General features: G+C 36.2%; 1 protein-coding gene across 1 annotated transcript in view; it reads right to left on the bottom strand.

Moving 5' to 3' along the window:
• mertka (c-mer proto-oncogene tyrosine kinase a) overlaps positions 1 to 13,229 on the bottom strand; it is a 38,288-nt gene extending 25,059 nt beyond the window's left edge. Inside the window, exons 1-4 of the mRNA XM_079855358.1 lie at positions 12,961 to 13,229; positions 10,795 to 11,152; positions 8,967 to 9,067; positions 8,712 to 8,882 (exon numbers count right to left, since the gene is read on the bottom strand). Coding sequence (XP_079711484.1) covers positions 8,712 to 8,882; positions 8,967 to 9,067; positions 10,795 to 11,152; positions 12,961 to 13,051 — 721 coding nt within the window. The 5' untranslated portion in view covers positions 13,052 to 13,229. The remainder of the gene's footprint in view (positions 1 to 8,711; positions 8,883 to 8,966; positions 9,068 to 10,794; positions 11,153 to 12,960) is intronic.
• Positions 13,230 to 13,418: the final 189 nt, after the last annotated feature.

Below are 13,418 nucleotides of genomic sequence, written 5' to 3'. Positions count from 1 at the left end.
TTTAAATAAACCATCCCTTTGAAACTAATTAATTGCAAAGAGTTCATATACACGAGTATGGTTTTGAAAAGCAAATGGACTTTAAAAGAAACATTGTCAGCCAAATCAAATGCCAGAAACGAAGAGGAACATTTAGTAAAGTTAAGATCATATTTTTAGCTTCAGTTCAGCAGAAAAATGACGGAACAGAAAGTATACACTCTCCAAACACCTTTTCAGAAATCTGACTAAATTTAGGCCATTTGCAAAGAAAAAAAAAAGAAAAAGCTATGAAAAGAAACCAAAAAAGCATGCAAGTAGGCTGGACAGATTGCACGTTGTACGGGTGCCAGGAACTATGCATTTTCTGACGGCCTGTAATTATTGGGTTTGGAGAACAGCCATGCGAGCAGACTTTGCACACGGATCCAGCAGAATCTGGAATCTCTCTGGTACAGGGTCTACTACTACAACACTAACAAAAGAGTACCAGAAAGAAGTTTTTTGAGCATGTACCATGGTAATTCTTACCTGTTCTGTATGTACCTTGAAACAAATAGCATGGTATTATCTATCTAATTTGTCAAACAACATCCAGGCAGCTAGGGCTGCTAAATTAACTGAAATAAATCCGTAATCGGATCATGGCTTATCGGATTATCAAATTGCAGAGGCTGAAGTTTAGTTAAATCAATACTGTGTATGCGGGGCGTTTCAATGTGTTCCAGCTCATGATCCAGTGTTTTCAGTGTCTCCGAGCAGCTCACAGTAAATGCAGCTCCACATGAACTCATCTCTGCATCTGCTCCGAGTCGCTTATAACATGCATTTGGAAACTAAACATGCACCAACCATCTTCCCGTACTTGTAAAGAGAAGCACTAATGAACAGTCACAATGACGTTACATTGGTTAAAATTGCGAATTTCTCTGGATTTAAAAATTGTTGGAAACATTTGAGATAATGTAAGTACACAAGTGAACTGTGCAAGTAGTTTTTGGATATTTTAATGCAAAAATCTTACATATTGTGCCTTTAAAGCAACACCAAAGCACTTTTCCTCTTAATTATTTTCTTTAGCTTTCGAATAAGTTATGTTTGCTTTGATTTGAATGTTTTCGCTTCTGTAAAGCACTTTGGGGCAATGTCTGTTGTTTGAAAATGTGCTATATAAATAAAGTTGCTTGCTTGCTTGCTCTTCGGTCCCCCTACAGGTTGGAAGCAGAATTGTCCATTACCGCTATTGTAAATAATTTAGCCTACCGTCGCACGCACACTATTTGTTTATCCAGCACCAGCTTTAGAATGAACGATGTCCACAGATAAGTTGAGTATGTTGCATGATTTTATGAAAGTATGATGTATTGCGACATCAGAAACGAAGAAAAACAAAATAATGACATTATAACGCTTGCCATAAAGCAAGTCAAATTTGTAGTTTCTTATGTCTCATTCGAACTACAGATCCGCTACCCGATCTGGCAAACTTGCATAGTGCGGTTATAGCCGATAGAGGGCCGCAAAGCGAATGCAGAAGTGCCGTTCACCCTGTTACGAGTTGATGAACCACTGATACGATTTTGGAAAGATTATTTTAAGGTAAAAAAAGTTCTTTAGTGTTGCTTTAAATGTGAAATTTTGAGGTACAAAAAGGAATGAAACAGTATTTTCTTGTAAAACGTACTCCAATCATCTTCTAAAATTCATTCATCCACCCAAAATAAAATAGCAACACCCTTGCGACCATCCAACCATATTTTAGCCTATTTATTTCAGTTTCAGACCAGTCTGGAATATGAAATCTGTTGTCTAGTTGATTTGTTACTGGGAGGAAGTGATGCACATTTTATATATTACATTTAAAGTTTTGAGTCCGTATTGAGCATATAATTGCATCCAAACACAAGTGTAGCTGTGTATAAAAAGTCCTGAAATGATTAAGCACATTTGCAGTGGCTGAAGTTTCATAATGGTTTACCGAACTCAGCATTAACGTGGACATTTTGTAACTTTAGCAGTAATTACTGGCCAGTCTACACAGGGGAAACTGTCATATCCAGCTCTAACTAGTTCCCTCTTAATGCAAACACACAGCATCCAGAGAGAGAAAGAAAGTGTTTGTGTGAGCATTACGTAATGCATCCATTGTGCGGAGAAGGACAGTGAGCCCGAGTTCAACTTGGAAAATCAGAGGCTTTCTGTGTTCACATTGTTTGAATCAATTCCAGTAAGAACAACACTTTAAAGGAGAACTGAGTCTTTTTGTCTCATACATGAGAGATGAAACATGCACTTATTAAACAAAGAAATGCGCATATCTGATCTTGATCTTCAAACAAGATCTACAAACTGAATTGATGTGATTAAACACGCTGTCAGATTCAAAGCCATTTTAAACTTTGATATATGACCTAGATATAGAGCAGTCCTTCTAAAGGTCCAATCTTCCTTCGAGATTTTCCAATGGTGTTTTTTAATTTATGAGTAAAATAAGGTCTGTGCGGTAAATATACCTTGACAATACTTGAACGTTTTGCTCTCCAGCGTAAACTGGACACAATCACACTCCGAACGTCTTGCTACTTATTAGAAACATACGTTTTTTTAAATAAAAAACAGCTTTAAAATTTGTGTTTTCGATATGGGTGTTAACGTTGTAGAGCAAAAACGTTTAAGTATCGTAAAGTTGTTTACCACAGGCTTTATTTTACACATAAATCAAAAAACCTCAATGGAAAATCTCAAGGGAACCAGCGGCGAATTAGACTTCCAGGTTCTGACGTCACGCTATTGCACAAATATATATTACATTTATTTAAAATAAATTTATAAAACTGTGTTATACATTATTGTTGTTATTTTTTTGTCTCATGACAATCAATTTAACAGATTTCCTTGAATGCGAATAACAAGAAGCACAGTTCATTGTGTCAATCACAACATAAGTGAAGACACACTGATTTAATTTATCAAAATTATGTGAAATATTTCCCATGTGCATCGCCAAAGAGTTCTTGCTAAAGCCAAATGTGGGCCCTGATTCATTCTAGAAGTGAAAAATGGTCAAGAAAAACACAAAAGTTAACTAAATTTACCAACAAGAAAAGGAAATTACCATAATAATCATTAACACCATGGTACATCTGATATCATCCTTGTACCATGGTATCACCACAGTACGTTTTTGTAAGGGAAGTATAGGTTTCCATTTAAAAGTCTTTAAAAATATATTTTTACATAATTAAATTTAAATATGTATACAAATATTAAATATGTATAAATATTTATATCTGCCTATTCTTCTAAGTAATATAAATAGGTTCTGATGCTTTGAAGGATTTAAAAGTGCTTCACTTTTAGTTTCTTTAAAAGATTACAGATAATATAGATCTGATCTGAAGAACCTGTATCGTAACATCTAGAACTTTTTTAATATTCGAAAGACCATAAACAACTAAAACAGTGTGGTTGAACATATAATGTGCAGCAAAGAACGATTAAAGTCTTTATTATAACGAGAGCAAGGGTCGGCTCCAGCCATCTAAAGTTTGATCTGTGTGTTATTTTCAAGGCTCTCTGCAGTGGAGCTGAATGAGGCTTTTGTGTGTGTGATATCAGCACTCTCTCCCTATAGCACCGGCTGAATAAACTTTAACCATAAAACTCCTGCTTTCACAATAACTCAGGTTTACGCTGAGTTACGCTGAGAAACCGATTACCATACCTTGGAGATTAAGCACAAAAACACATTTAAGCATTTTCTGAAACCGTGAGTGTTTTTCCCTGCAAAACTCACTGCGTCCATCCCAAACTTTTAAGGCCAATTCACATCGCACAGACAAACGGCAACAAACACCAGCAAACATGTTGGTAACAGTCAATAACAGTCATGTTCACACTGCACTAACAGACACCAAAAAACAATGAACATGTTCAGTTGGGTGAAAACAAACCCGACCAACGGCGACAGGTGTAACTAGAGGTTGAACTAATATTTTAAGACGACATTTATGTGATGAAAATCGAGTCAATGTCGAATAGTCGCTGACGTAATTAATGAACAAATAAGCCTGAACCTCGAGCCGAGACTGAACGCTGGTCGCTTACAATAAGCTGTTTAAAATGTGCATTTTGAGCATCCCGATGGTAGAATCAACCATATCTTGTGGAACGCTCTCAGAGTTTGCATTTATTTGTCATTTTAACTCTTTGGAAATGGACCGTAAAAGTGGACTTCAAAGATTTCTTATCCTGCTGTGCCCTCTATAGACCTTATGCGCCAGAGAAACGAGGGCGCCGCCATCTTTAGAATACTGTCTTTGAACTTCCGTTTTTGCGGTCGCTCTGTATATTTCTATGGCGCTGCTGTCCAGGAGTAATTAGCTTTTGAAGTGGATTTACTTAACGTAAAGTTAACGAAAGTTATCATGAGGACTGTAATGTTTAAAGGGGGGGTGAAATGCTATTTCATGCATACTGAGTTTTTTACACTGTTAAAGAGTTGGATTCCCATGCTAAACATTCCCATGGACAAAGTTTCAAAAATTAAATTGTACGTTTGAAGGAGTATTTCTGTTCCAAAAATGCTCCTTCCGGTTTGTCACAAGTTTCGGAAAGTTTTTTTCGAGTATGGGCATGTGTGACGTCAGATGTAGCGGAATTTCCTTATATGGGTCCTAAGGGCACTTCTCCGGAAGTATGCGGGCGCGCACTCGTAGACCAGAGAGAGAAGAGAGCGAAAGCAGTACGCCCATCAAAGCGCTCTGCTCGGCTTTAGGGAAGTCAATGTCACCAAAGAAGTGGGTTTTTGGTTGCCAGGGCAAGTCAACCCTGCACAGATTCCTAAAGAACCCAGCGTTAAGGGACCAGTGGATGGAGTTTGTTTTTTCAGAGACTGTTTGTTTTTGTGCAAGACTGTTTGTTCCCTGCATTTCGACGATGATTGTTTTATAAACAAAGCCCAGATCGACGGATTTGCAGATCGTCTAATGCTTAAGGATCAAGCAGTCACAATGATAAAGGTTCGCGGTCGCAGGCGGTGAGTAAAACTGTTGAACAAATGTCTCTGTGTGTTGTTAGCTCGGCGCGTTAGCACAGCTTTAGCTCCGCCCACACGGCCCGCCTTCAGCCGCTCGTTTTTTTCCGGAAAGACTCGGTACAGCCTATCTTTCTTTTATAAATATAATAAAACTAAAGACTTTTTGGAGATATGAAGGATGCAATACTACTCTATAGGTACTCAAGATTAACAGGAGATTGAGTGAAAATGAGCATTTCACCCCCCCTTTAAAGCAGATGTCTTAACATACGTCAGTAGACCGAGAAGATATTAAAACGAGTCGTTCATTCATAAATACGCAAGATTGCTGTGAAAATACAGACTGGAAGACAAAAGACAACGAGCGAAGCGCTGAAAAAGGGGCGGGGCTACATAAGGTCTATAGGCCGTGATCAGCGACTAGTCGACGTCAAGGTTAAAGTGTCATGGCAGAGTATTAAAGTCGACTAGTGTGTGCAACCCCTAGGAGTAACACACTGATCTGATAAAAACCAACAAACCAGGGGCGTTTCCTCCGAGGAGGCAAGAGAGGCAGTGCCTCCTCAAAAAAATAGGAAAATAATCTATAATACAAAAATAAAACAACGCAAATATGACAAAATATAACATTAAAAAGTGCATAAATCACTTGTTTTACTATAGTAACAGTGTCCAACAGTGTCCACCCCCTAAAGCATACGGTGGGTTTAGTGGGGGGGTAATTGAGAATGAATGGGGGAAAGTCATGTGAGAGTCACATGATTGGATGTGATTGGACACACATCCAATCATGACACTATGATTGGATGTGATTGGTTATGATTGGTTATGGTTATGATAAATCCCGCCGCTTGTTTTCGTGCGCGTTCTCGAATCGGCCTGAATGAAGACAATGATGCCGTTAATGGAAATACTAATTAAAAAGTAAACAACTTCACCGCTTTATGTCGCATCAAAATCAAAATTGTAATGGACTGAAAACATGATGACTGTGGGGGGGGTTTAGTGAGCAATCAGCTTGGTGAAATTAAAGGTATTTCTGTGTGACCACGAGTGTTTACTGAAGAACAGCTGAACATCAGTTCACAAATAAAATATATTGTTCAAATTGTTACTGCCTTTAGTTTATTATTTTGGAATAAATGTAAAAATGCTTAAACTATCTTGACGAGATTTAGACTTAGTTTTAATAAATACAACGTTAATTACTTAGACAATGTAAAAATACAAAATAGAATTGTATTTGTTCTATATAGTATATAAAACCTCAATAAGGTTCCGTTACGCACTTCAGTTATAGAACCTTTTAGGAGTTCCATAAAGGGATCAATTTATGGATTTAGTTTTAATTAATAAACTTTGTTTTAATTCATTTAAAAAAAAATGAATTAAACTCAGATCCTTGAGGGCCACTGTGAACCTTTGTTTATAAGAGTGTAGTGTATTCTGGGATACAGAATAGGCAGACTAGCCAAGTCAAAAGAGGAAATGGGAATTTCAAAGTGCTAATAATTATGAAAATTAACAACAAAAAAATATTTTTAATAAGTTAAGTTAAAATCGCAATGAAAATCACATTAAAAATGATTTAGAGTCACATGCATGGATGAATCATTCACTATAAGCTCAATAGTACACATTTATAAAATAGTTTCCATTTCATCAATCAAGTGACTCAATCAAAGCTGAAACAGATTCAATTATACCACCTGATATGATCAAAAAAGAAAATGACCCTCAGTTTAAAGTTCTCATTGTAATCAGTGTAATCTGACTGCTCAATTACCAGTGTTAAACGGTGTCATCAGTAGATTTTATCACACTGTTTCTCCGTCTCAAAGTTCACATCTAAACACGACTGATTAATCAGAGTTGGTTTGAGTTTGCTTTACATTTCCAAATCGTTTTCCAAAATGTGCCGGATGACCTCAGCCCGGCTGCTTCGAGGGGATACATGACCCTGCTAGGAATATGAAACTGATTACTTTAGAGGAAAACTGGAAATTACAATCACCATAGAAGGCTAGGCAATAAAAATGGATTTGAGAGGTTTTATGACATCAACTGTTTGAAAAGTAAATGGATAAGAAAGCTGTAGAGTTCAGGTTCTCTGTGCTGTGCATTTCTACTGAAATAAGTGCAGTGATGTTATTGTTAACTAAAACAAAAAACATTAAAAATTGTTTTCATTCATTGAAATAAAACTGAAAATATAAAATATACATATTAGATAAAAAACTTAAGATGAAAAATGTTAAGATGAAACTTAAAACTTAAGTTGAAAAAAAAAGAATAATAATTTTATATATATATATATATATATATATATATATATATATATATATATATATATATATATATATATATATATATATATAAATTAACTAAATTCAGATCTTTTTTATAAAACTAAAAACTAATAAAAATGACAAAATTACATAAAAATGATTAAACCAACTAAAATTAAAACTGAAAAAATACAAATAAATACTATAATAGTAAATACAAATAAAATATCCTGAATGTTTTTTTTTTGTGCACAAAGCAATTTATTAACACTTAAAAATGCTTAAAACCTTTTTTATAGAAAAAATTGCCCTTTTTATAAATGACTTTTTTTTTTTTGGCCCCGACAACACACTTTAATCTTACCTCAGCACTGGAAATCTAAGTTTGGTTTCTATTGTTTCCTGTTGTTCAAGGTTTGGGCCACTACTGTTTTCCTATAATACGGATGTCCTAATTGACCAGAGGAACAGTTCGTCATGTTTTTGTCAGCGTACTGAAGACTCATTTAATGTCAACAGGCGCTTAGGAATGTACAACCTTGTGGTAGACCTTATACCACAAATATAAAAATGTGGACAGCAAATCTGTTACCGTAACCCAAACAAAATCTTCCATTCTTTCTGAATTCAGAGATTTTTTGTCAGCTAGGTTTCACTTTAAAGGCCTTGAGATTCTCTGCTACTGTACTGTATATTGACAACACGTCTGCTATATGTGCCCCTGGATCACAAAACCAGTCACGAGTCACACAGGTATATCTGTGGCGATAGCCAACAATACATTGTATGGGTCAAAATTATAGATTTTTCTTTTATGCCAAAAATCATTAGGATATTAAGTAAAGATCATGTTCCATGAAGATATTTTGTACATTTCCTACCATAAATATATTTATTTTTGTGAGTGAATGCTGCACAATTGCCAACATAAATGAACAACTTTAAAGGAGATTTTCTCAATGTTTCGATTTTTTTGCACCCTCAGATTCCAGATTTTCTAATAGTTGTATCTCGGCCAAATATTGTCCTATCATAACAAACCATACATCAATGGAAAGCTTATTTATTCAGTTTTCGTATGATGTATAAATCTCAATTTCCAAAAATTGACCCATGTGACTGGTTTTGTGGTCCAGGGTCACATATGGAGAATTCAGAAACCTTTGTTATTAGCGACACCGGTGGCCGTTAAGTGAACTGCAGTCAGCAACTTATTGCTTGTGAATACGTAACGTACAAGAGACTGAACGTGATTCAAGGCCCCAGTTCACACATTGGCAATAAAAAACTATTAATACATGAAAATTCCTACATATAGCTAAAGCATTTTAAATTACAGCTAAATTAAAGAAACAGGGCAGCTTAAAAACAGCACTGAGGACCATACAAGAAGCCAACGTTCTCACCTTTAACAGTGATGGTGCTGGACGACTCATTGCGTTCTACAAATCTCGTGCCATTTTGAAGCCACTTGATGATTACAGGGTTCGGGGGACCGACCGCCTCACAGGTCAACGTGAAGGAAGTGCTTCTCGTGATGTTCACGTCACTCGGCTGTATGGTGAAGGTCGGCAGGCCTGGATATGAGTAACATGTGGAAAACATCAAATGTCTAAAATGCATAAGCAAATGTTAGTGTGCTAGGTTGAAGGTTTACTTACCTTCCACTTCTAAAATGATGGGATTTGACTCAATGATCTTGTTACTGACACTAAGCCTGCAGTGATATTCTCCAGCATCTGCTCTCTGGACACTTTTAATGCTGAAAGAGGACGTATACAAATACATTTTTATCAAATTTTGATTTTACAGCTTTGGAGGCACAAAAACGTGTTGCATGAAATTTTACTCTTAGTAGTTGACTGTTTTTCAAAGAGAAAGGTGGCTGATGAAAGATATAGTGCAGATATTTTATGCATAGGCTGATGCAATAGCAATTGCGACATGCATAATATTGCTGAAATTATACAAACAATTAGACTTACATTTATTAATTTAGCAGATGAGTATAACCAATGCAACTTTCAAATTCTTAAAAACATAAAATAATGTATAATAGGAGCTGGTAATATTACAGCAGAAGAGTAGAAGAAGATGAAAATTGAGATTTATTTAATTTTGATTAATTAGATTTATTTGCATTCGATTTTATCTTACATTTTTTAATTAAATTTTTTTATTAAAAAATATAAACAAAATTAATAAATTTTTCATGGAAAAGGTGTCGTGAATGGATTTCCTTAACATTCACAAAACTCCACTTACAAAAAATACAAAATTATCCAATTACAAGGACATTCGTAGACTCTGAGACTAATTCATCTGTTAACCTGACTGGGCAAACTTGTCATCTACCAATATAAAAATATTTAAACAAGATGCAAGTTTTGTGCAGTTGTGTTTCATATAAAGCTCCTGCTGCAGTTTTTCAATCACTAAAAACAGAAGGGAAGTGTGAAAAACACTTAGGGATGTGTTGCACCAATAAGGATTAAATTAAGCAAAGTTAACGCTAATCAAGGATTTGTTGATCTGGGTTTTATTTTAAATCGAGTTGTGTTGCACCACTTAAACACAGAAAGAAAGACCATTAGAATTAAAGGGCGAACCAAGGCCAGGCTAAAGAATCCTTATTTGTGACCCTGGATCCTGGTCATAAGTCGCACGGGTGTATCTGTGGCAATAGCCAACAATACATTATATGGGTCAAAATTATTGATTTTTCTTTTATGCCAAAAATCATTAGGATAGTAAGTAAAGATCATGATCCATGAAGATATTTTGTAAATTTCCTACCGTAAATATATAAAACATTTATTTTTGTGAGTGAATGCAGCACAATCGCCAACATAAATGCACAACTTTAAAGGAGATTTTTTCAATGTTTAGAATTTTTTGCACCCTCAGATTCCAGATTTTCAAATAGTTGGCCAAATATTGTCCAATCATAACAAACCATTCATCAATGGGAAGCTTATTTATTCAGCTTTCAGATGATGTATAAATCTCAATTTCAGAAAATTGACCCATGTGACTGGTTTTGTGGTCCAGGGTCACATTTGTGCAACCCACCCTTAAAGTGACTTAATGTACTAAAACAGTGATATTAAAAGATCAAATTCAGTTTACACATTTTTTGATAATGCATACTATATAGAGGCGAGCAAATGAGCCAAGAATATAAACGCAACGTGTTTTCTTTATAATGCTTTTCGATGGAAAAAACACTTAATAATTAGTATTCTGTTCATTCGCCTGCCTGTACAAAGTATGCATAATCAATAAAGTGTATAATGAATTTGTTTTTTTTCATATTTCTGTCTTACTACAAACCTGGTAAAAAAAAAAAAAAAAAAAAGACAATGCAATGGAGGAAAGGCTCTTTTTGCTCTCCAGATGGGCGTTCCTATAATGGTGTGACGCCACGTGAAAACTATGAATTGGTCACAACTGAATGCTTGTTTTTGAGCTGTAAGAACGTCATCTCACCTTATAGTGGACTGCAAGATGTATGTCCGTTGTATGTAGATCTGCGTCTGCATGCCATCAGGGATTTCCTTCCCATTCCTAAACCACAGAATATTCAGGTCCTGGGCCTGGCTCACGTCGTTGATGTCTATGGAGCAGTTGAACGTGACCTCGGTCCCCTCCGAGCGCTGGATTTTGCCCACGGTGGGTTTGAAGCGCAGCTTCTGGATCTCCTCCTGCGAGAGATGTACACTGGAGGCTCGTCCCGGGACAATCAGCGGCTCCGTTGCCTGCGTTGGACGGAAAGAACGGCCCTGTCTCACCCAATGCGGTGAACCTCCATGATGGACGACAGTAAGGGGATGTTTCCAACCGACAGCTGTTTGAGGACATCAGAGTTTTCGTCAATATAAGCATTACGTAGAACTACAAATAAGGGCCTGCTGTGCTGCGTCTGCAATTAATCAAGTCTCTAAAAGTGGCCACTACTGGATGGCAAGAAAACTTGAACTGAATTGAGCTGAATGATGACACCACAGATTTCTGTATTCTGATTCGACTTTTGTTTCATAATTGACGAATTATGCAACATCGACACTGTTATTTTAAACTGACTCTTTCACAGAAAATTCCACCTCTTGATCCCAGAAAATTGCCATAGAATTGCTAGAGTACGTTCTGTGTGAACGCAAACACGTCCCAGGATCGATCCCGGGATGGGGACCTGGTAACATTGCTGGGATTAGTCCCAGAACGCACCCTGTGTGAACAAAATGTAGGACCAATGCCGTAGGGGAGTGTCGCGGTGACAGAAAGCATCATTATTTTCATGTTTATCACTGTAGAGCTGCTTTGAAACAATCTGTATTGTTTAAAGCGCTGTGTTAATAAAGGCGACTTGACCATGGTACAACCATAATTTTTGAATTATAATGCAAACACTTATATATGTAATCATTGAGTTCCACGCTATATGGTGTACATGGTTCAGCTGCACTGCTGTTCAGTAAGGGAAACCCTTGTTATTTGGGTAAGTGACTCAGCTTTGGCATCGCTTCAGAAATGCAGTGGAAAACCAGTATCCTGTTCTCTAGGAGCAAAAGGAAATTCTTCCTCTAAAGGAATCTGTTATCAAAGGAAGCATACGCAGCTCTTATTGAGAGAGCCTTTTATATATATATACTACAAAAGGATTCATTAAACTAGATTAAAAAGATCTCGTACAACACATTCAACTCGTATTGCACAATTCACATGCACAATTAAATGATCAGTTGTTGTAGATCAATGATTTAGTGATAGAAATCTATTGCTTGTCAATAAACTCTAGAGTGGAATGAACATGTTTTACTGCAGTGGTAATTCAATTTGAACACTATAAGCACTTCCACTTGTTTATTAAAAGATATTATAAACATGTCCAGGTTTTATAGAAAATTCCAAGTCTTATAAACTGGTTTTCACAATCCCAGTGAGCACTGATGAGATTTCAGATACATAATCCAGCATGAAATATTTATTTTTTTGTGAATATAGATTTCCACATATATATATATAAAAATCAAACATTTTGCTTCAGTGCATCAAAGTTATTCTGGGATATAATGTTCTGTAACTAATTTTGTTTATGAATCATAATATTTTTGTCAGTTTATCAAACCTATTCATATAATACACTTTTGATTTTGTCTTTTAGATTTTATTCAACTGTATAACAAATAATTGCAGTGCTTCAGTAAAATCTTATCTTTTTGACCACATGAACAGACCAGTAATATTTAGTTTCTAAACCTTTATGAAACGAGAGCAGATTATTTTAGCACTGTAATCTTCTAAACGTAACCGTGAATTGTGGGCAGAAATAACCCAGCATTTTGCAAAGCACATAATTAACAACTAAAACAAACAACTAAAGTTTTTTTGTTTGTTTTGTTTTTGTTATGTAGAAAAGCAGTTTTTAGTGTTAACAACATGATTCCGCTTAAAGCTCCTGCGCATACATCGATTCCTTATGACACAAACAAAGCAAAATGCCATTTTAAATGGAACAAATCAGACAAATCTCAAAACATGCACGAGTTTTATTAAAACTTTCTGAACAATACACTTTTTAAGGTTGTTGATTCAGTTGCTTTGAAAGCATGCACAACGAGAAAACAGTAACTTAAAGGAAAACACACATCTTACCAGTTGTCACTGACTGTGAAAACAATCCGACGAGCAGTGGAGTTAAAAAGCGCAACATCGCTGAGAAACTTTTGCCTGAAATAAACACCATAACGGTTCCTTTTCTCGTTCCTCTCGTATAAACGTGTCAGACGAATATCCACTCGAAGCAGAGTAACGTTATGCGCAGATCAAATAACATCTTCTTTTCTGTTTTCTCGGGGTCATTTAACACACGAAGGAATGTGTGTGTGTATGTGTGTGTGTGTGTGTTTCGCCGTGACGAATGCAGCAGACTCCACGCGCGCTCCCGCTGGAGGAGCGCGGTCCCTCGCGTGACGTCACACCAACAGGTTGGGATGCGCGCTCCTGACAAATTCACTACTCGTGTGTGTTTTGCTATTTTTTACAGTCTTTGGTGTTTTGTTTTATGACATAATGATGACCTGCATATTTTTGTTTCCAAGAAGTGCGTTATT

This window comes from Squalius cephalus, assembly GCF_949319135.1.
Source record: "Squalius cephalus genome assembly, chromosome: 21".
Taxonomy (NCBI): Eukaryota; Metazoa; Chordata; class Actinopteri; order Cypriniformes; family Leuciscidae; genus Squalius; species Squalius cephalus.
The sequence above is the reverse complement of the archived record's forward strand: the minus strand, read 5'-3'. Positions and strand labels throughout refer to the sequence as shown.